We start from the raw sequence: 24,585 nt of genomic DNA on the forward strand, positions 1-24,585 counted from the left end.
TATTTTCTTTCTATAAATTGTGTTGAATCACTATAAAGAGTGTGTGTTAAGATATCTTGAATACTTCTTGAATATGATAATCATAACATTTTTTCAATTCAATTGGTTCTTTGGACAAATTTGTATGGTCAAAAGTAAACATTAAATACATGCACTATTTTACATATTTAAACATTAAATACATGCACTATTTTACATATTTGACTAAAACTTTCTCAACAAACTTAATTTGTTTTTCGTAAGTATATGTTTGGTAATGTAGGTTAGACTATATTCGAAATATAATGGAAGAAAAGTTATTTTTTCCCTTTTGATAATTGATTAGATGAATTTACTCGAGTGAAATTAAACTTAATTATGATAATCAAATTTATTTATTTAAGCATTAAATATTGGAATGTTAATTTAAATTATTCTTGTAAAGAGCAGTTAGATTAACGCTAACACTGAGATATAAAAGTTTAGGGAATAAATGAGATTCAAATCACAAGATTCTCATTCCCTCAAAGTGATAAACTAGTGTCCTTATTAATGTTTTCTTATGGAAGCGTCAATGAATTTGATTATACCGTAAAAAAGGGTTAAAAAAAACTCATTAAGTGCACATTGGACTAATGTACATACAATTTACATTGAAGGGCCTCTCGGGGCATAATTCAGTGGTGCAAAAGATATGAATGAGATAGTCTCAGTTTTACTAGCAGCCGTAGTGTGAGGATTCGATTCCTGATATATGGAATTTGACTTTTTGTGGGCATCAGTGTACGGGTAAACTCTTGTTCCCTGACTTGTTGAGGTACATCCTGCGATTTACCTCCCTCACAATGCTCCAAAGATGGGGCGGTGGGGGCCCTCAAGGTTGAGGTTCAACTTTTTTTTTTTACATTGAAGAAAATGATAAAAATGAAGAGAGAAGACACAAATGGTCATTTGAAACTTCCCACAAATAAATTACTTGCCAACGTAAAAGAAGTCTTGAATCGCTTTCTTCAACCAAAATTGTCCATTAAAATCTCCATTTCCCCCACATAAAGAGGGATGACAATTTGCTTGGAAAAATCCATGCTTCCACCTCGAGCAGTGAGCCTATGTTGTACATCGACCGTCTCGTCCCTTTATGTTGACAATGAACTTATAATTGACAAGTGCTTTTAGCATTATTATTTTGAAGAAATTAGAGAACTCAATACTTTCACTCGCATCAATCAAGTAACTTTGACTATGGCTCAATTTATAATCTCATTCACAAAGTCATTATATTTGTCTATGCAAAATGGACCAAGCTGGTACGCCAGGGAAGGTATGACAGAACACTCACATTGTGGAGGGGAAAGCATTTTTCTCATTTTTATTTCACGCGAGTTCAACGTAGGTCTCATGCGCATGTGAGTGTGTGTCAACCAGGTTGGTAAACATTTTCTGGCACATAGGCTTAATTCAAAAATATTCCAAACACCTTTTCGCAATCGGAATAATGAGGATTAACATACTCTCATCAATTAAACACGACAAAATTATCAGATTTTAACAAGGCGGCTGTGGGCATTTCGTGGTCAAGTTTGCTGCCCCGCCGCCATCCCAATTATATACTTCTTTTAAAAAAAATCTAAATTTTTTTTAAAACACTGTAGTCGAACAATGCTCAAACGAGGGGAAAGTGAAAGATAGCTTGTCAAATAATTATTAATTTTTTTTTTTAATCTTATAATTCTATAAATGAATCTATCAAACCGAATACCCAAACCCATTTACCCAATCCTAAATTCCTCAAAAAAATTTAAAAACTTATAAACGTACTCACCTTAAGCCAGGATCGGGGCAGGGAAGAGGCGAGGCGGGCGTGGGGCACCTCGTTATCATCTAGTAAAGGTATTGACTAGGCTAAATATCAGTTAACCCACCTCAAATTTGACCGTTTTGGCACATAACTCCCCAAAATTGTGGACAAACATTTAATCCCTTGAAAGCTCACAAGAATTTAATCTAAGTAAAATTCAAGAATTAGTTTTAATCACACATTTCATAGGACCACAACTTTCAACCACATATTTTATAAACTATTATCAAAATTTGCTAAAAATCTAATTTTGATATCCCAAACTGGGGCATAATAGATAACTCTGATATGCATAAGCAACATCCAAAGTACACAGAATTACGATGCGTCCTATGATATCAACTTGAAGCAATTTCCTTTGTCTAGTACACGTCTCCTTCACATTTTTAGCATACTAGAAAGATGGCGCAAGGAAAAAAAAAAAACTTATGAAATACAAAAGCACGAACCTATGTAACGACATCCTAATAGCATGTACACCTTGCTATTACAGCAGACAGGATTCTAAATATCCTGCCGATTTATGAAGGCCTCCACCCTCGAATATTACCAGGAACAGGGGGATGTTTGGATTCAAATGAACCTGATTGTGGCTGCAAAGCTGGAATAAAAGTAAACCCTGCTGAAGGCCTTGGCCTTGGACCATTTTGGAAAGGCCTTGGTGGTGGCACTCTCAAATTTGGAGGTTGGTGATGAAACGGTGGAAATCCCTGCGATGGATAATCTGGACGAGCAGGAACTGAACATTGACGAGGCAGAGGGCCTGAAGGGAGCTTTGGAGGTACGGAACCAGAAGGGCACTGAGGTGGATCTCTGGAAGTTGAGTTAAAATTTGCAGTGTGCAGCATGGCTGATGGCTTGTTTGCTTCTGCTGAGGATTGAATCTGAGGCTTGGGTGGAAGCCATTCAGGCATGTCATCATCGTCATGAGAGAAAAGCTTTTGCTTGTTCATTTTGTCAAAAGAACTTTTGGGTATGGCAAGCGAAACAGAGTTTACAGTTTTTACCACTAACCTGTCAGAAATCTGAATTCCCCTGGGTTGAAGTGTCATCCCAACTGAAGCTAGAGGAATTTCACAGGCAGTTTTGAAGTCAAATTCAGGAAGATCGTCATCATCTCCAACAGGCATGTTCGGTTTGATTGCTGTACATGGGAAAGGAATAACAGCTTTATGGAGTTCTGAACTTGTTTTAGATTTTTCCATCTTGGGATGTTGTTGCCAATACGTTTTCGTTTCCTGTAACGGCTGCTCAAAGCCTTTCGACGTGCTGGAAAATTCAGATTTTTGTTCCCTGGCTGAAATAGATACCATTGTCTGAACTGAAGCAGTTGGCAAGAACTCAATGGAAGAGGACATTTTACTAACTGCAATTTTCTTGTTCTCGTCAAGATTTACAATTCCAAGAGCCGAGGAACAATTGACCAATTCATGTGACACAGAAGATGAACCTCTCTCTACCATCGATTGACTGGAGCCATCTGATGGGGTTTTCAGAATCTGATCCGACAAGGAATCATTATTTTCAGATTTTTTCTTGACAGAACCTGAAGTCTCGGTATTTTTCTCAACAGCCCCTGAAGTCACAGATTTTTTCTCACGAGAACCTGAAATCATTTGATTTTTCCGCCAGACTATACAACCAAGCAATAGTTCTGATTTGTCTTCACCAGCAGCCAAACCCTTGAAGAAACCGTATTTTGCTAGAATTGTGATAATTTTATCACTCGGTGGACAGAGGTAAATATCAACACTTGGTGAGAGTTTTGCAAATCCAACCCTCTCGCCTTTTCTGTATCCTTTTGCAACCTGATAATATTGAAACAGATATGAGCAACTGGACCAGTTACTTCAAAAGCAGTTCAAACGATTTACTCCTCTTTTTCACTTATTCCCCATAGCGAGGTAAAAAGTTGCAAATCTAATGCAATGCTAATTCATGCTCACCTCTTTCATGCCCTTAAGACCTCTTTCAGCTGATCCCTTTTTCCAACACAGGGAAGTCACCTAAATATCAATGCATTATCAACTTCAAATTTTAGAACAACTCCTCCAAATATGTGAACCACAAGATGGTTATTCTAAAATAAGAAGATGATATTGTCAATATGGGGTCAAAATGAGCTTTAGAGCGTAACTGACATTGAAATGTCCCAGTAAATATTGCTAAGGGATAAATCCTACATCGAACAAAGATAAAAGTATATACCAACTTATAAAGGATTGGATTACTCCTCTTAACAAGGTTGACCTTTTACGATGGAATCCCAAGTTTTAATAAATATAAATAGTCCAAAGTCTACTATAGGTTTTCCCAATTCTGGCTGCTTCAATTAGAATATGCTTCAAGAATTCCTACCTGCTTCAATCACAATAAAACTTGCAAGACAAGTCCTTTTGACTCCTATGTACCTCACAAATAATGCATTTCTACAAGTAATTCCAGGAATTTCAAGTATGCAACAAAATAATTAGCCAAGTGTAAGGAGAGAACCAAAAGCAGCTTCAATTGATGTAAGCTTGCAGAATGAATAATCTAATGCAACCATTATCCTCTCTCATAAGGTGAAAGTGATAAAAGATTGAATTCAGTTGTAGGCCATCACAAGATTAACATTCTACACTGTCGTTAGCCAAACCTTACAAAATAGTACAAATTCCTATGTTCTCATTCATCTAACCTAAAGTTGGCAGCACAACAGTCAAACAATGGCTACAGAATCAAACACGATCAAGAAAATGATTAGAAGTTAAATCCAATACTCACAAGCCCAAAGTAAAATAACCTGATCAATACTGATAAACTTGACCACTTGCACTTTTAAATGTGGAAAAGCTCTCTATATTTGGTAACACAGCAAACAAAATTGACTGCACATTTCAACTAGAAGTAGAATTGTTCTGTACATAAAAGTTAAGCTAACGACCAATTTTCCAATAGTCAATAATGTCTGAGTAATTCTCCCTTCCCAAACTCCAGACCTTCTAAATTTAGCAGTTAGGGAAGGCAGAGTAATGTGTCACATAATTTTTTCTTCCAAAAATGAACCTGCTTAGCTACCCTATTTCTCAAACCTTAATGAGTACCGCACAGGGTTTAATCTTATCTTCAAAACCCCTCAAATTTAGCGGGCAACTGATTTTGCTTATGATTCTTTCAGAAAACTAATGCTTACATTCATATGAATCCTAAATAAGAAACATGAAACACAAAATCAAAAGATAACAAACATTAGTTCATAATTCCTTGACATGCAATTGCAATGCATTCTATTCTATGAACATTTAATCAAAATTACAACAGTAAGAACAGTTTAAATCACTTGAACAAAAAACCAAAATGCATTTGTTCTAGATAGCAAATCAGCTACGTTGCTAAGAAGTTGCCTGAGGCTTACCCCTTGAGGTCCACCTTGTGAGGCTTTCAAGTAGATGCCCCAAAGTATAAGCTTCAAGGCAGTAGCTGAGGTGTGTGTTTGTCTCCTTTTTCTGAGCTTTTTATTATTGGCCTTTGTTTTTTGTCAAATTTTTGTAACTTGTGTTTTACAGATCTATCATTTTCCATTTTTCTTCCGTCAAGCCATTGTAAGTGGAGGTGATGAAAAAGAATGAGAAGAAACTTTTAGCAATGGGAAGAGTGATTTCAAAATCAAATATGCTCACCAATCTCTTATAGATCCCATTACTAGTAATGTTACAGAAGATTTCCAGTAATGGATCAAAGGATCCTTAGAAAGTCAACTGCAGAGCAAATTTATGGTACTACTTAGATCTTGTTCTTACCATTTATCATTGTGCTATTACAGTCGTCAAGATTTTGGAAGAACAAGGAAGGGTTTTAGAAATTCATAGGGATAAGAAACACACCTCTTTATTTAATAAAAGCTAGATTCCAAAATTGAACAAACTGCTTCAGTGTCAAACAATCCTGCAACTATTATTGGCCTTTCATATTTTCCTGAAAATATTTTCACTTCAATCATAGGACCAGGTAGACTTAGATTGATGACTTGCATTCCATATCATTCTTCTATGTTGTCATATTCACTAATGCTTTCATCATCAGAGCCAAATTCTAGTACAAAAATGGTTTCAGGGGATTGTTAATCTTCTTTCAAAAACACTGATTCGAGATCTGCTTTATCATCTATCTTTGTTGCTACATAGATTTGGTGCAAGATTTTCTCTTTCTTTTGATGTGTGCAATTGTTTGCAAAATGGCCTTTGTGCTTTATTGATCTACTTTATATTTATTTGCAAGTTAAACTTGTAAATTTTGTTAATTCAGATTTTTCAAGATGATTTTTACTTTGAGCACACTTTTCTATTTTTACGTTCTTTCAAATTATTGATTTGAACCTTATGCCTCAAAAAACTATGTCAAGGCTTATGGCTCATACTAAAAAATGTTGCTAATTTTCATAATTAGAATTGTTGGACGTGTGGAGCATAATATATTGGGAAGTTGACACATTTATTAGATCGCCATGATATATTCCTCCATATAAAAGGGTGACAAGACAAGCCTCCATTCTGTGTTTCATGGTAAATAGGAAACAGAGAGAGATATAAGTTCAAATCACATTGAATTCTCTTCTTCGTTATAATGCAATTTTGTAGCAGGTGCATGTAGCTCTCACATTGAGAGTAAATAACCTTAAATAATGTGGTTTTCTTTCTTTCATTTTTTCCAGTTCTCGTTATTAATTGCTCTTAGTAGTACGGATTATTTATTCAAACCATAACAAGACTTAATATGGAGCTGTTCAATGTCTTGCAATTTTAAGTGTCATTTCTGAAGTTTAGAAAGTCAAATTGTAGTTTAGTAGAGTATCTTTAAGACATGTTATCAAATCTTTTTCTTACAGATTATTTTTCTCAAAACACAACTCCAACTGTGATTGCATTATCAGTTTTTGCCAACATCAGTATCACAGTATTTTTTGTTGATTTAGTAAACTCCTACTTCATGTTACTGGAACATAATGTGAAGGTGTTTCTGTCCATGTATTGAAACATAATGTATGTTCAGGTTTGATCAGTTCATAAGGAGCTATACTGTAGTTATTTGTATTAGATGAACCATTGGTAGGAAAGTAATACTCTCAGAAAATGTTCAATTTATGTTTTACAAATAAAGCCTGAGCTTTGGCATTCCATTGTTGTCATTTTATATGTATATGGTTACGATTATCTCCACTCCTCATGTTCAAAACAATGTATCACCTAGAAAATTATTCTTCTTGTAAAACCGGGGTTGTCTGTGAAGGTGTTTCTGTCCATGTATTGAAACATAATGTATGTTCAGGATTGATCAGTTCATAAGGAGCTATACTGCAGTTATGTGTATTAGATGAACCATTGGTAGGAAAGTAATACTCTCTGTTCAATTTATGTTTTACAGATAATGCCCGAGCTTTGGCATTCCATTGTTGTCATTTTATATGTATATGGTTACGATTATCTCCACTCCTAATGTCCAAAACAATGTATCACCTAGCGAATTATTCTTCTTGTAAAACCGGGGTTGACAACCCCGGTTGATAATGTACTTACAGGAGGGGGGACCCACGATTTTTTTATTCAGCGTGGCCCCTCTCCCATGTGTCTAATTATCAACCAGGGTTGTTAACCCCGATTGTACACATAGCACAACTGATCACCTAATAGACTGCTAGCTAATGCATATAATATTACAATCTTACAAAAAGAGAGTATGGTGTGAATCAACTAGAAGAGGTATATGCATAAAAATCTTTGCCTCAAGGAGGATTCCTAAAATCCCCTCCATTTTCCAGGTATGGAAAAGTTTGGATTTTCAATTTTTCGAGATATTTCCCATAACAGATGTTCTCCTTTATTTGGAAAATGAAAATAATAATAACCCGCATATTCCGAGAGGAGATTAGATAGATCTTGTTTACACTATCTCAGCTTCATATAATTCTCGAGCTGTTAAAGTAATATTTTTAATTTGAAATTCTTGTTAACCTTAGGAATTTGCACCATGAAAAATTTCATTAGATATTCAAGTAAATAGTGCATCCTCTAAGCCCTTATGAGCTACCGTAGCAAGCCTTTCTTTCACAAAGTTTGAATAATTTTGGGAAAAAAACTAGGACATTGATTCGACATTAAGGCCTCATTTAGTACCCATTTTTGTAAGAATGAGAATGAAAAATATAACCGTTACGAAACTCATACAAGAGATAGAAAGTCAAATATGGTGACTTTATGTGATGAATAATAGTCATATTTTTCATTTTTATAGCGAAAGAATGGGAAACAAATGGGAGCTAAGAGCTGTTTCGCATTTCATTCGGGTTTTTAATGTTGTTAGTTCATTTATCGAATATTGTTGAACTTAAAATAAGTTTATGCTTAATACCAATGGCTTGTTTGGTTGTAGAGTGGACTGTACAGCTTTCGACAATACTAAAGAAGAAAAATAAGTTCAAATATTGTTATTTCCATGTTTAATCGTGTCCAATACTACATACGAAACGTGTCCTTGTGAATTAACAAATGCATTGGAGAATCATTACTGTATCTTCTGTCACATTTCAGTTGTTAAGTGCGCAACAGTATAGGCATGCTCGCCTTTAAATATTGCCTTTGTCAAAGTAGCCGAAAATGTCCCAAAATGATGAATTAATCCCCAGTACAACAGTTTTAACTAGTTCACAGTATTTCAAATGTGATAGAGTCCTATGTGCATATAAATTTGACCAATTTCTGGAACTTATGAAATCCCACTTATAGAGTAGGCATCTCTTGTCAATATGGGTGTAAAAATTTGTAGCAAGTTGGCTAATGCTAATTTTGTAGCCTAGTCATCTGATCCTAGTTCTTATTCCTAGTATAAAAGCTACCCCAATGGAGTCATCCACTTGTAGGACTTAAAATATTGCAGATCAAGGACCAACGGTTACATGAAATACAATTGTATCAAAATAAACCTTGTTCTCAATAAATTTTGGGTCTATAGTGGAATATCCAAAGCAATGAGATCTTTAACAACCACAATTAGCCAATTAGGGATAATTGCCAGCCGATTTACTTTGCATGCAAATAGCACAGAATTTTGCAACCCACTTCTCCAGCACTTGTGATTTATATTAGCCCCTATTTGTTTACAATTATTTTAAAACTCCCTCCCTCTCTCTCTCTCTCTCTCTCTTTTTCCCCTTAAAACTCATTGTCAACCACACATTCTCACAATAAAATATTTTGCACATAAATCCGAAATTTTTTCTACCTTTTAACCATACTCTCTCCAAAAATTCACTATTCCAAAACTCATTTTCATTAGATAATGTAGACAAACAAGGGCTCAGTGAAAAGTGGAATGGCGAATAGTTTGTATATATGTTCATATAGGTGCACTAGTTAACTTGGCTTATTCAATTTGGAAGGTTTGTGCATTTAGGGGTAACTGCCAAGCATTTGAAACTGGTTCTCTGCCAATTATTAGATCATGCATCAGTGGGAGAATATGGCTTATAAGTTCCTCTATGAATGCACTTCCTCTATGAATGCACTAGCCTAGTTATTGTGTATTGATAAAAAAGAAGCACGAGTTATGCAGTTAATGGTATCACGAGTGCATGGTTGATATGCAGTATTCAACTTAATTGGACAATGTAGTATACAAGATTATAAATTTTTTCTTGTTCTTTAATACTTATCCGTCCTCCTTACCAAACAAGCCATCAATGTATAAACCGACAGGGCTTGTACTCACAGAAACCTAAACTCCACCAAGGGTGATTGCATACAACTGCTGGTATGGGTTCACTTATTAACTTCAGCTAGTCATAACAAACCAAAGTTATTAACAACCTGGTTCGATAGATCCGTGTTTTGACCTCCTCTCCTAACAAGCTCGAAAATTTATTTAGCTCCCGTTTGGCCCAATTAATTTTTATTTCTTTACATTTCATTTTTCTCTCCATTTTGCAACCACACAATCTTCCATAAAATAATATTACACGTAAATCAAAAAAATTTCTTCTTTTTCAACCACTCATTTTTCAAAAAAATATTATTCCACCCATTTTCATTTCTACAAAATGGGGGCCAAACGGGGGCTTAATCAAGGAACAGGGTTTTAGATCATCTTGGAAATGGTAAAAATAGAAAAACTATATTCCCTAATCCAATCCAAAATCTCAATCACGCTTTAGAAATAAGAACCAGATAATAGAAGAAAACCTCGAAGAGATTAGGCTTCATTCTCCTTTTAGAATATTGAGACCACTACATTATTGTTGCTATGACAACTATAGCTCAAACATTTAAGTTTTTCGTTGAATATTCCTAGATTTCATGTCTTAAAATTTTTTCAATTGCCTAACCTAACCGCAGAGTCACAAATATAAATTTTACTGATCAAGCCTATAAAAATACAATGGGATAAAGAATTAAAACTAAGTGATAGAAAAAGAAAAAGTCAAAAACTTATTGTGGAATCCTATATAATAGTAGAGATCTAAAAAATTATTATTTAAAAAGAACATAAAAGAAGACATTGTAATGTGATAATGTCTATCTTGACACCACAAACTATCACTCTCATACAAGCCTTTCCAACATGTTTGTCATTTCTAATTAAAAACCACAGTACAGAGACATCTATTACAATGTGCTTTCTTCATCAAGTGTAACTTAAATTAGTACATTTCTGGTAAAAGAGAGGAAGAAATAGTCATATTGGCAAATAAATTTCAATTTTGTTTATTTGGTTGTTTTCATATGTAAAATTTAAAAGCATGCAAGTCAGGTGGGAAACAGTTCAGAGGGACATAGTATATTTTACCACATACAACACTCTGTTTTGTATGACCAAAGCGTACATCTCAAGTGCTTGAAAATTTTAGAATACTTCAAATTCATTAAAAAAAAAACAATTTTCTCAATGATGGTCAATGACAATGGCAACAACGAAGTGCATATCAATTTTGATTGTGTCAAGAGAAATGTACCAGCAGATCATAAGATATGTAAGATCTTAACTTTTATGATTATACCATTTTCTAAACCCTTTTTTTTAAAAAATTCATTGATTAATCTTTCATGCTATGCACTCTAAAACGTTATAAACTGACTAATTACTATAGTACGCCGATAATTTTGTTGTTATGGGTAAGGTGATTACTTCAACTACTTCAAGAGTGAATGAGGAAGACTCAGAACAAAGTAAAGAAATAAATGTAACTGTCCGAAGCAAGTCAGAACACTTTAAAATACGATAATATGTACTTAAAGTGTGAACTGCATGAGAAAAAGTTCAGCCTGTAGTATATCACACAATGGAACAGAATTTACTACCCATGTGCTCAATTTGCTTGCATCAAACTACCAAGAAAGTGAAGTAGAATTCAAATTGTTGAGTATGAAGGTTTACAAACTGTAGCTCTCAAATAGTACATCTTTTAATCTATAATGCTAAACTGGAGTAACTCCAATAATCTGAATTTATAGTCTAATAGTAGTAAATTTAAACAACTTATTCTGGATTTCCACTTCTCTCTTTTTTCTTTTCATTATTTTCTCAAGTTGCCATAAGTTAATTTTTGCATTCACCATATGTGAAAAGTTGCAGGGTAGTGTTTCCTTCCATATTTGATTTATTTTATTAGAGTTTAATTTATTATTGATATCACTCGATCAGTTTATACAGAAGAAAATTTCAAAATTCACACTTTTGCAGTGTATTCAAGTTATATACATGCATACCATGTGCCTAGGTTGCTAGTGCAAACAATAAAGAGGCTGTCCACAGTGAAAGCATAGTAGTCCCAAAATGCAAGCAGCGTGTGTCCGTAAAAAGTTATTTCAGAGCAATGCTGAACAATTACTTAAAAACAATGATCAGTAATGCTAGCATATTTTAAGGGACTTGAACAAAGTATCAATTTACTTCTTTCTTTAACTAGACAAATACTACTGTCCACAAGGCTATTTTGCTTCTTCACTCTTTTCTTGATCCTCCACTATCACAGGACTACTCTATGGAGTTAACTTTTGGTCTAACATAAACAATAAGCCCCTGTTTGGTTTAGTTGAAAAAGCTGATAAAAAACAAATTCAAAGTCAAAGATTAATTTTAACCACACATTCCAATTTTATCAACTTTTTAATTATACATTTCATCAACTTTTTATTAAAATCTACTAAATATATATATATATTTTTTCTTTTAGCAAAACCAAACAGGGGCTAAAAGGGTATGATATAGTTATCATGTGGATACGTAATGCAATTACAAACTACAAGTTTTATATATCCTATCATCATAAAATATGGAGAATTCTGGCTTACCATCAATCCCCGAGTGCGTGACCGAGGAAGATCTTGGATATATTTCTCAAAGGCCTCTAATCTTACTTTTCCTTTAACTTCTACACATTCAGACCAGTTGACATCAAGCAATCTCTCACCACTACATGAAGTTTATAATTGACAAGATTAAAAACATATCTAAACTTTAAATAATAATAAAAAAGAAAAAAGGGTTCTAGCGTGTGTGAAAGATTTATCATCCCTGAAAAAGCAGAAGAAGATAGACATATTGTTCCAAATTATGTTGTAATAACATTTACATGAATTCATTAATTCAGGTTTCAGGGTCCAGTGCAAAAAAGCATCAAATTTTAAAAACAGGAAAATAAAATTATAGAAAAATGTTTACCAAACCAGATATATGAAATGCCCAAAATTTAGTGAACTTGGTATCTTAGCATAAAACAAAGAAATAATTTTCTGTAAATGTAAAGACAGATTAATCCAAAACTTGACAAAACAGAACAATCAAGACAGGATATACAGCAACTGAGATAGAGGTTTCCAGAACATTTGTTAAAAAAAAACCATTTGAGAGTTAGGCCCCAAATCCCGCCGCCTCAAGTGTGGCTTTCACAAAACACCACGAACCCCACTCCTCAAGTTCCATTTATGAGGCTTACATCTCAACTTAGCGAGGCTTAAGCATCAAGGCAACTAAGGTGTTCACCTATTCGTATTGCATTTTCTGAACACTTTAGTACTGGTATTAGCATTTTGGTTTGTTTCTTTAGAAACTTAATTACGGGTTCTTTTATTTTATTTTATTTTATTTTTCTACTCACACTCAAAAGAAAGAGAAAAGAGAATACACCATATAAGAGGAGGATGATGATAGAATGGGAAGAAACTGATAGAACGGGGAGGTTTTTCTTGACTTTCCTTGTTCGTGCCACTGGACTCTACCAGCCAAACGAATTGGCATCATTGTGATGTACTCATTCGCATGTATGGTTGTTCAATTCTATCTTCTTCATTTTTCTCCGCGATAAAGAACACGATGTTGATGACATCTTTTGAGGTGCTACTGGTAGTGATGAAATGAGAGACCTCTTAAGTTATTTATACTTCTAATAGTAAATTATAAGTTTATTATGTGATTGCTAGTCTAAGAACTTTTTATTTGCTACTTATTAATACGTATTATGTTCATTTGCAAGTAAGACCTCTAATTTATTTTTATTTTATTTTTAATTTCAGATTTTTAAAGAAAGTTTATAGTTCATTATGAAAACTTTTGTATTTTTATATTCCTTTAAATCATTTTATTGGTTTGTCTTGACTCTTGCACCAGCGCCTTGAGGTTTATGCCTTACCTCGCAAAGGTAAAACAAATGACCTTGGTAACCGATTAAGCCATTTTAAATGTTGCCAATATGTATAAAAGTTATTTTGATTATATTATGGACTCATTCTCATTAATTAACATATAAAATCCCAGACTGCAATTCTCCTGCCCATTTAAAGATGCACTGCATCTTTGGGCAAAAAATACAACACTAAGACTTAAAAAACATGAACTACACTATTGCATGGATGTACTTGTAGGTGGCTCATTTCATTGGTTAAAAGGGTTTTTCGACTTATCACCAACTTCTGTTTTAGATTATCAAACTCAGATATTATAAAAGGGTGTCATTACACTTTGCCATGATAAATTAGTCCAAGTAATAAGGGTAACAGATCATCAAACTCTCCAAATGTAATCAATGAATTTCATAGTCGACATCTTAAAGAAGAGATCATAAGGGGTTGCGGAGTCATGGACCCTTACAATGGGGCATGGCATGTTGATCTCTCATTGTTAGCACAATCATTCATCAAACTAGTACTTGGACACAGCCAGTCTGACACCCATACCCAGCTATATGAAACATAAAACACAATACCTTTTGGTTTCCTTGTTCCAATTTTTCTTCTCTGTAACTATAAACTCCACTAAAAAACAGATCCATAACATTAATTAAAACTTTTGTATTCAGTGGATTGTGATAATATGCACAGAGTAAATAACCTTGCTTATTACTGGTATTGAGCAGCCAAGCACTGAAATAGTATATCTTCTGATTCAGAATATGCAACCATGATAAATTAAATACTTATATATTATTATATCGGGTGATGCATATAATAATAGATTAGCCAAATCAATCTTCTAAGTTATTTACGGGTGATGTAAGTTTTCCGGAGTATGCAGAACCTATAGATTGTCCGGACTGTAACTGCGAAGTCAGGAATTAGAGATGCGTGACATTGACAAGGTGTTTTTTGTTGTTTTCAACAACTATTGGAGATGTAGTAATATCCATAGGATACTCAAATAATTGATCAGGAAAAGTCGTGCTTGGTCTATAATAATCTTTAGAAGTCAACTAAGAAGCATGGATACTTGTAAACTCATTACGTATCCGTATTTGATACGTATCCAAACATGGATACTCTCTGATATGCCACGATACGTACCGAATACGTGTTTTTTTATTATTTTATATATTTTTATATTTTTGATACTATTGTATATTTTTTTTTTATTTAATTTATATTTTTTTAATAAATTTTCATACGTGAAACTATGTTATGACACGTGAATAAGAGTTTTATTAATTTTAAACTATTTTTAAAATTCATTATTATTGGCTATAGATTGAAAAAAAATATTTACTTAATGAATAACTATTGTTATTATCAATAACTTATTGGAAATAGATAATATTTATTGGAAATACACAACTAGAGTTTTAATTTAATTGACAGCTAAAGTTTTTATTAAAAAATACACAATAGTATTAAATCTTTTAATACATGTAAAAATATTTTTTATAACTGAAAATAGAGTTTCTATGTTACAGAGTGGTGCTAAATGTCTAGGAGGAATGGGGAGACGACTGACCATTTGTTCCTTCATTGTGATGTTGCTCGTTTACTATAGAACGATATATTGGCGTCGCAACACATGAATCGGGTGTTGCCGAGTAGTATGAAAGACGTGTTACAGGTACGGAGGAGAAAGTTTCGCAATAAGGATAGCAAGCTTGTATAGAACCTTTTTTCCGAGTTGTATCGTATGGTGTGTGTGGAGAGGAAAAAAAGTCGTTTTGATGATCAAACACGAACAATAGAACGTATTCGAGAATTGTCTTATTTGACATTGTATATTTGGTTTAAAGCTGAGCTACTATGCAAATAGACGAGCTGTCCAATTTCTTCTTGTTCCTTTCTAGTTTAAATTGATAGTACACTTCCTGTATATTATGTATTGATTAATAAATATTTGATTACTTTTCAAAAAAAAAATATTGAAAATAGCTAATAGTATTAAATCTCTATTCAAATGAAAAAATCAAAATATGAGATATTATTGGGGACTTATTTGATACTCTTGAAAGTGTTTGGTGGCTTGAGGTTACTAATATATCATTAAATAAGCCAGAGTTGGATGGTATTATTTTTAATAATAATGAAGAAGGTGATGTTGAAGAAAATGAAGTTGGAACAATTAAGGAATAAGATAAAATACTTTAGTATTTTATTTTATTTTTATTCTCATGCTTATGTTTTAATTTTTTTATATTAATGAAATTATGCTGATATATATATATTTAGTATTTAGAGTCGAAATCCTTGTTTTAGGAAGAATTTTCTAGGTGTGACCTCTTTATTTCTATAGACTTCATTATTACGCGAATTTGGTTAGTGTGATATTTTCCTACCCTTTAGAGGATTTGTAATCTCTCAAGATTACTCTTCTATAAATTCTTTTTTTCTCTCCGTTTTCGAATAGCATATTTTTTATATACTTAATAGCACCCATTCCAAGGGACATAATCAACCAAGCATTCCTGTGTTTCCAGTAATTATTATTCACCAGCCCCAAAACTGCATCTGAATATCCTCTTTATCTCCTTAATCCAAAAAACTTTCTTCCTTACTTCCCCATACTTATATTAAATTACCGATTGAGGGGAAGTAATTTAATCCATACATGTCCGACATCAACACCAGAAGGTATCGAGCTTATGTCCATCCTAATAAACTAAATTCTCAGTCTTGTATTGTTTTTAACAATGCTAAATGATATCATTACAGGCAATAAAATCAGACTGTAAAATGCTTAATAGGAATTTCAGTAGTAGTATTTATTAGCTGGAAAAAATTTGAAGTGTCTCATTTTAAGACCAAATTCAGGAATTAAGAAAAATGATTTCCATACTTCATGACTGCCTCAGTGACTCATATATAATAACTAAGAATCATCTGTTGGGAAGCTGATGTATCGGAAGTCCATCACTGACTGCTTCATACATATATCCAAGGACCCAATATGTTGGGAGGCTGACCTAATGAAAGTATATATAGAAAAGTGCAAGACCAGTTTTAGAGACGTATGTGTTTCTGGCCCTTGTTTGAATTTCATTTTAGCCTCGTAGAAAATCTGGAAATAAACAAAAGGAACAGGCACCTTTATTCTAGGGGAAAAGTGATTTGAATTCTAGCAAAGACAAATTTCTCATTATCTTTTAACAACATACAAGCAAATGAATTAAAAAAATAATAAAATTCAAACTCAACATGAGGAAAGGAGGCCCATGTCACAACTATAGATCCATCTCGATTGATGGCATCAATTCCCATACCTCTATCCCTTCTACAGCATCTCCTCTTTTTCCTTTCAGCTTCAAATTTTCACACTAGGTTTGCACAAATTGGGCCATTCAAGTTAGATTGGAATAACATAGTTCGAGTTATGTAGTACTGACTAGGACCAATCCATTCTAGAGTTTGACAAACAGAAACTAAATGTAAACTTTATAGCAAGAAAAGCACTATCCTTTTGGCAAGAGAATAGAGCTTAAGTTGACGCTTCCAAGGCTGACATGAGAAATAATCCTAATCAAATAATTTGGGAGCAGTAGCATTTTGTGCCTGTTACCCAATTTTATGCAAGTTTTAGTAAAGTTGCTTCATTAGGCTAAGGGGTTTGAAAGGAAGAGGATACCATGGCATGGTTATGTGGCTCATGAGGAGGAAAGGGATAGAACTGCTATTAAGAGAATTAGCTACCTTTGTTAAAACTTAACCTTTTCATGATTCTCTTTTTCTTACTTTTAGCATACAATGCTGCATGCACTTAAGCAAGAACAACTAAGTCTTGCAATTCCAATGAAGTTGGGATTTACTGTATGTGCCTAACATCATAAAATAAAAATGTTGCTGACTATATAGTTTGGACTTTGGAAAAAACACGAGCTGAAACTTTTGGGATGGTAAACAGCAAACCGTATATTTTCTGTCATAATCTTAATACAAAGTTTCGGGAAAATCTTGAAAAACTACACTTTTTTTTTTTTTAAATCACCAATGATAAAACTTCTAAGCCACCGTTGTCTAAAACAAAAGGCATTTATTGACTAAGTCTCCATTTGTATACAACTTGTAAATTGGTTTATAAATTTAGTCAAAGTCAAACAATAATTTCTACTACACATTCATAACTACTGCTCATTATTATTCATACATTTTGTGAGACCCACAATTATTTCTTACTCTTCCTATTTATAACTAATGTATAAATTTGTCAAATGAAAGCTAAACCATTAATTGCTATTGCACAAAATTCCCAAAATAATCACTTGAAGTTAAGAAGACGAGAACTATCTAACGATGAAAATTACCAACCTAGATCTTTCCAACATTTGGTTGACAACAAAAGACAACTTCAATCACCCTTAAAAGCATAACAGTTTTCTTCTTATCAGTGTCCTTCTAAAATGACAACCCATAGGACAATATTATGTTTGTTTAAGAAAATTCTCAGTTGCTAAGAAGCGATAGACTTACAAAGGTAAGTACAAAGCCTTTCTGGAATTGTTGAACAAGTAATGGTAGGACTGGGGTAATTCAAAGGCTCCCCCACAAAGAATTATCAATTCCGTATTTTACCCAGTTATGCGTTTATTAAATATTGAGTTAGGACATTTGAACATAGATTCACTCCAATTCATGTTTAAAGACACAAATGATTTAAAATTACCCTTTAATATACTGTAGTGATTAATCCACAAATAACAGATGAAAATAAGAAAAAAAATTATAATTAAAACCATTAAAATTGAAATTAGGTAACTGCCAATTCTCATACATGCAAAGGAAAATAATTGAGCTATCAAAGCTAAAAGCAACTGCAATGACCTTTTATAGAAGGCAACAGCAAATGCAGTCACGGAAGAATTAAGCTGAAGAGAACCCTCCCAGAGCTTTTCATGAACCAAAGAAGTTGCCTTTGCAGGAGATGACCTTTCCTTATCCAAAAATTTAGGAGAAACAGTGATTATCTTACCTGAATGTGCATGCCCAATTCTGGTAATTGACATGCGTCCATCTTTTACTGAATCCTCTATATATGAATCTTTGATATCCTCCTCTGTACTTGTCTCTGTTTGCTTCATGAAGTTATTATTACCCTCCTTGTGACCTTGTTCTTCAGTACCCGAATTCTCCTCTGCACTACCACCTCGCAAAACATTTTGTAATGACTCCAGCATTCCCCTTTCTACAGCCGATACTCTTGAATTATCAGCCAGTTCGGATGGGAGATTACTAAATCCAGCATTCATCGAGTCCTGGTGACTTATTCTTAATATGCAGGCACTTTCTATGTTACGTTCTTGCCCTGAACAAGTTCTTTTATTGAAGCCATCAGGAAAGCTGATAGCCTCTGTTTCCACAGATCTCGAAGATTCAAATGATACTTTACGAATGCCAGACGATACGTTGGGTGTTTCATGCTTCTTGATCCCATATTTTACTAAATTGTCCATCGCGATGTGAGGATTTTCTGTGGGTGCATTGCATGATCTTGTAAGAGAAGGAAGTGCAGAGGTTCCACTTCTACTAAACACACTATAACCGTCTGGTGCACAATTTAATGCTTCAGGTGTCTTCCCAGCCGGCATCTGATATAGTGAAGAACAACCTTTACGCTTCGGAGATTGTGATGAGAGGATAGAAGGGTGATTGCTGATTGCACTGTGATATGAGTACCCATTACTAGTGGACTGTGGTTCTAGTGAATAATTCTGACGATGAAGTTGGTCCATCTGCAACTGATTCCTGATAGTATTTGATTCCAAGGAATGATTTGGATTCAACCATGATTGATGGGTATGTCTTTGTCCACCTGTCCATGAAAATGGAACTCGTTGCTGGTTTAACTCGTAAGGAATTTGATTTCCCAATTTAGCTTCTACATCAGTAGCTCTTAATTTCCTTTTCCGAGATGATGGGTCAAAATTGTCAGTACCGTCATTTTCTGAAGGAAGAGCTGTATTATTTTCCATAGGGGCTCCTAAGTATTTGAGGAGAATGAATTGATCTTCCTAGTAAAATAATAGGTTCTAGCCTGTAGTTCCGAATTTCGATAACAAATTTCCTGAACGCCCCAGCCTTTCCAAGGGATTATGTTGATATAGGTCATATGCTGTACAAGAGCTGCAAACAGAACAAAGTTAATCGAGTAAAATAATAATCAAGTCATACCAAAATAATCAGAAGTAGGAACAGCACCAACATGAAAGGATACTTATAAAGAGCGAAGAGAATTATAGACATATTCTGCAGCTGTTTGAGAATAGATTCCATGGAAACAAATGGGAAATAAAGGACATGCATAAAAAATCCTTAAAATATTTACAAATACATTGGTTTGATAACGGGAAACTGACAGAATGATACCATTTTAAAACCAAATTAATGTTAATAGCATTCCTAGACTTCGTACGACTTTAGAATTAAACTTATAGTTTAATTAGACATTCCTGCATCAAGGTTTCATGCATGAGTCAAAAACTTAAAATCCAAACCCATTCAAACTTCAACATAGCGTTACATTGATCTCCAATATTGAATGAAGCCATAAGATATATTCAATGTCACTCGATTTAGAAAGAAGAAGTAATAGATCTATGAGTCTAATAAAGTAAAACAAAGGTTCATATAAAAGAACATTCGCAACAACTTCACTCAAATAGTTAATTAAACTTTTACATAACATATATCAAATCTTTGCTTCTAGGCAGTTGCTTGAGTTTTTTACTGCAGAATGAAGTTCCAGAGATACCCATACAAATATAGTAGAATTTGTACATAAAATATTTGTTACATATCTTAGACACATAAGTTTCCATGAACCAAGAAGATCTACCGATGCTGACATAATATAGATTATAAGGGCCAAGATCCGCAAAAATAAAGTGTCAGCAGACCAAATTTCTCCAGAATAACAAGTCAATAATCAAGAAACAATCAATTATAAAAATAAATAGAGAAAATTACAGACAGGTAAGAAGATCAGCTGAATTTCATATTCGCAAATAAATCCAGTAATCAGTCAAATTAAATTAAAGAAACCCATTAATCATTGTAACCGAAACGGGATACGTGTGTAAGAGGATTTAGGCGTATACACATGCAAGAATTAAAATTAAAATTCTATACCAAAAAATAAAACACAGTTGAGAGTGAAGCGAAACCTAATTACTGACATGTGCAGACTTAGGGTTTCGAATATTGTTACAATTGATTTCCTTTGAATAGAGTCCCTCAGTCTCTTCACTGCAGATTTCAGTACAGTACGGCATATACTGAAGATTCGAATAGAAAAAGGCGTTTTAAATCGTCCATGGGAAAGTTAATGGGCCTCCACGTACGAAGCTGCTCTTCAATGATGGGCTTAAACTCCAATAATGGGCCATATGATTTAGATTGGATTGTGGAAATCACAGATTTCCAAGTGTTGGAGATTATAATTCAAAAATCAGGATGAAAGTATCATTGTTCAAAAATCAGGTATTAATATAATAACTCCAAACCCTAATTCAATTACAATCCCTAATTTTAATTCATTCCTCCCACTTCGACTCTCACTCTCACTCACTGTCTCTCTTGCCCTCTCATCTCTTCCTCCTTGTCACACGCCATCTCCGTCGCGTAACACCGATCATCGGACACCAACGCGTCTCCACCACGTAAAGTGCTGTTGTGATGAAGAGATTGAAGATGGCAGTCGACGTTGTTTGGTGTACTGGAGCTTAGATCGATGTTGTGAGATAGTGGTGTGGTTGGTTGCAGTGGTGGTGGGTGTGGGTACGGTGGTGACGACGAGCGTTTAACACGATTTTGCTTGAAGCATGTGCATTAATCATTCAATCACGTCTCGCGATTTGGGAGAGGCACGACTATGCAGTAATCATTCGATCATGTCTCGCGATTTTAGTGGTGGTGGTGGCAGCAGGGTGGTGGCAGGCCGGTGTGCAATAGTGTGTTGACCTCTGTAGTGGTGCCGTATGTGGTGTGGTGGGTTGGTGGATTCAAATCTGGTTGGTGGTGGACCGGTGATATCGTGGTGATTGAGGTTCATAGGTTCGAATTTAGGTGGTGGTGATACTGTAGGTGCAGTGGTGTTGGCGGTGTGGTGAATTGGTTGGTGGTGGAAATGGTGGTGAGATTGTGTGTTGTGTATTGTTGGTGGGTTTGGTGGCGGCGATAGTGGTGGTTTCTGACAACGGTGGATGTGGTGGTTGCTAGTTGGAGAGTTGCTTATTTGTCGTTTCGTGTTAGCGGGGTATGTAACCACTTTTTGACGCATGTGACTAACCATTGAGTTATTTGTGACCAATTGTTTAAGAACCAATTAATTTGATTTTGAAATAATCTATGACCTGTAAATTTTTTTTATCTGTGACCTCCAAACAATCTGTGACTAATTAATTTGAAGATATGTGACCAGTAAATAAATTTGTGACCTATAATTATGAATCTGTTACAATTATTTAATAAATATTTTTAATTAATTAAATATATACCTAAATTTTAAAATTTCAAATTATATACCTGATTTTTGAAATGGTGTGAAGAATACACCTAAAATATGAAATTTTCCCATTTAAATTTGTGGTAATTACAATGCTAAAATCAAGTAATATTATTAATAAATCATAAATCAGATAATAATTATATATTTTAATGTTACTAATATTATTATAGTTAATCAACATCACCCCTCCCCAATCCCAATTTCAAAACCTAAATCGCTCTCTTTACTCTCTCCTCTCCCTTCTCCCTTTTCCCTGGTTTCGGTCCTACGTTGTAGCACTGATGTAAAGATCCGATGACATAGCACTGACGTAGAGCTCCCACATATTCTGTCTCCTTATCCCTCATTCTTTACCTACTCGAAACTGCTCATTTGGCATGACACACACCACCGGCCGTCTCAATCGCGCGCACGAAGCAACGTCGCCTTCAACACTGAATATAGATTGAGCGCAGTGGTGCCTCCTATTACGGGTGAACGTAATTCAATTTGGACGATTTGTACTATATTTTCAACTCAAACCATTTTATGTGGTTTGAAATTTTTCAAACCAAACCAAACCAAACCATTTTATTTTTCGAACTAAATCAAATCAAACCATAATTTGCGGTTTGGTTCGATTTTAATCCGCAATTTACCTTTTGACGTTATAGTAATATATTTAACATAAGTTTAATATAAATTTAAACGAGAACTAATAATGTTAAATGTTAAATTACACTCATATTTTAATCCGCGGTTTACCTTTCAACGTTATAGTAATGTATTTAACATAAGTTAAATATAAATTTAAACGAGAACTAATAATGTTAAATATTAAATTACATTCGTATTTACCATGAAACCCATGAATAAATTATTTTCAAAGTTGGTTGCTAAAAGATGTTAATAGAACGAATACATCTTTCTTCATTTTTATTTACTTTTTCTTGTTTGACATTCATATTATCATATAACAGTTGGTAAATGTAGAGTTACATTATATTATTATAGTTTGGTTAAAACTCCTTTCGTTTTGCTAGTGAGACGTTAAATAAGGAATGAACGAGATATATTTAGATGTACAAAAATTGGTAGAGTTTCAGTTTATTGGGAATTGACAAATTTCATCATTTAACTATTTTATGAAAGTAATAGGTAGTAGCATTGGTTAGGTAACTTTAACATTTTCACACAATCAATACGCTCCATCCTTCATTCTTTCCAAATGACAAACAAGTTTATTGATCATCTAAGCACACAAACAATCATTTTTCTATTCAAACATTCATTTTTTTTTTATTCAAACCACAATTCACAGGTGTATAATAAGTTCAAAAAAAAAAAAACAAATAAAAGAAAGAATAATAGAAAAATGGCTTGAATAAGAATATAAGACTTACCAAAAGAGAAGAGAGAAAGATGCGATTCAGATAGAGATTAACAGACTGACAGGCAAATGCGACTGACGATTCGTTCAGTAGTGGCAGACAAGCGTCAAATGTTAATGAGAGTTTATGTTATGATTTTTAAAACTTTGAACGTGATTTGCTGATGTAGTTTTGTAGAATTATGACTTAAATTGTTGAAAATACATGCTTTTTTTTATTTCATATGATTTTGAAAAAAATAATTCTAGTTTAGTTTAAATATTGGGTAAGGACATGTATTGTGAACCTGTTAAATCAAAGGTCAATAACGATAAACTTAATTTACTTTCTATGATTATTTCAATAAGTTGGTTGTAATTTGTATTGCTAAATTGATTTTTTTTTTTGAAAAGTGAAAACTGTAAAAATTTTAAGCTAATAAAATTAATTTTTTAATTATAAAATTTTAAAACGGTTTGATTCGATTTTGTGTGCTTTTTGAAAATCAAAACCAAATTATTTTGAAATGATTTGATTCGGTTTGAGGGAAAAGAAATTACGGGTCCATGTGGACCAGAACAACGATTTCAACTCAATGGTTTCGATTTGGTTTGTAGTTTCGTGATTTTTCTGTGCAGTCCTGCCTCCTATATGCCTCGCAGTAGTTGCCTTCGATAAGTCTTTTTTCTTTGATCCGATCTGGTGGTTTTCAAATGCGGTGGAGGTTCTAGTGATGATTTTAGGTAGTGGTGTTCTAGCAGGTGATGACGATGGTTGTGGTAGCTAGGATGACAGTGGTGCTGGCAGGGGTATTGTAGTTGGTGGTGGTTGCTGCAGTTGGTGATGGCGAGGTAAAATTATAGTTGCCAAAATTTGGTAGGAATTTGTTGGAATTCTCAGCATTGATGGTGACGACGACCAATTTTTGCTTCTTCACATTGCTTCTTCTACGGTTCACATTTCACAACGGCAATGACGAGGAGGTGTGAGTGTTGCTTCTTATCTGCTCACAATGCCGCATCGCAGGCAATGTTCTATGGCACCCACTCCCAAGACCTCTGGTTTGTTATTCATTCTATGTGGATTTGAGGTGGTGGTGGTGAAGGGTTTGAGGTTTTTTTATTGGGTGGTGGTTGTGGTATGGTATGGCGAAGATGGAGATAGAGGTCCTCTATTCTCGCTGGT

General features: G+C 34.0%; 1 protein-coding gene across 4 annotated transcripts; it reads right to left on the reverse strand.

Annotated features, from left to right (window-relative positions):
• Positions 1-2,101: 2,101 nt before the first annotated feature.
• On the reverse strand, positions 2,102-20,830 carry LOC111407925. Of its 4 annotated transcripts, none has more exons than XM_023037646.1 (5): positions 20,709-20,830; positions 18,370-19,668; positions 12,160-12,280; positions 3,784-3,843; positions 2,102-3,645 (listed from the first exon to the last, which is right to left on the reverse strand). In XM_023037646.1, exons 2-5 carry the CDS (start codon positions 19,515-19,517, stop codon positions 2,359-2,361), a joined length of 2,616 nt encoding a protein of 871 aa, XP_022893414.1. In that variant the 5' UTR covers positions 19,518-19,668; positions 20,709-20,830; the 3' UTR covers positions 2,102-2,358. The 4 variants fall into 4 exon arrangements, with proteins under 4 accessions (XP_022893414.1, XP_022893416.1, XP_022893415.1 ...); XM_023037648.1 differs by having other exon boundaries at positions 20,674-20,830; XM_023037647.1 differs by having other exon boundaries at positions 20,721-20,829.
• Between the last annotated feature and the right edge of the window lie 3,755 nt (positions 20,831-24,585).

The sequence above is a fragment of the Olea europaea genome, chromosome 13, assembly GCF_002742605.1.
Source record: "Olea europaea var. sylvestris chromosome 13, O_europaea_v1, whole genome shotgun sequence".
Lineage (NCBI taxonomy): Eukaryota > Viridiplantae > Streptophyta > Magnoliopsida > Lamiales > Oleaceae > Olea > Olea europaea.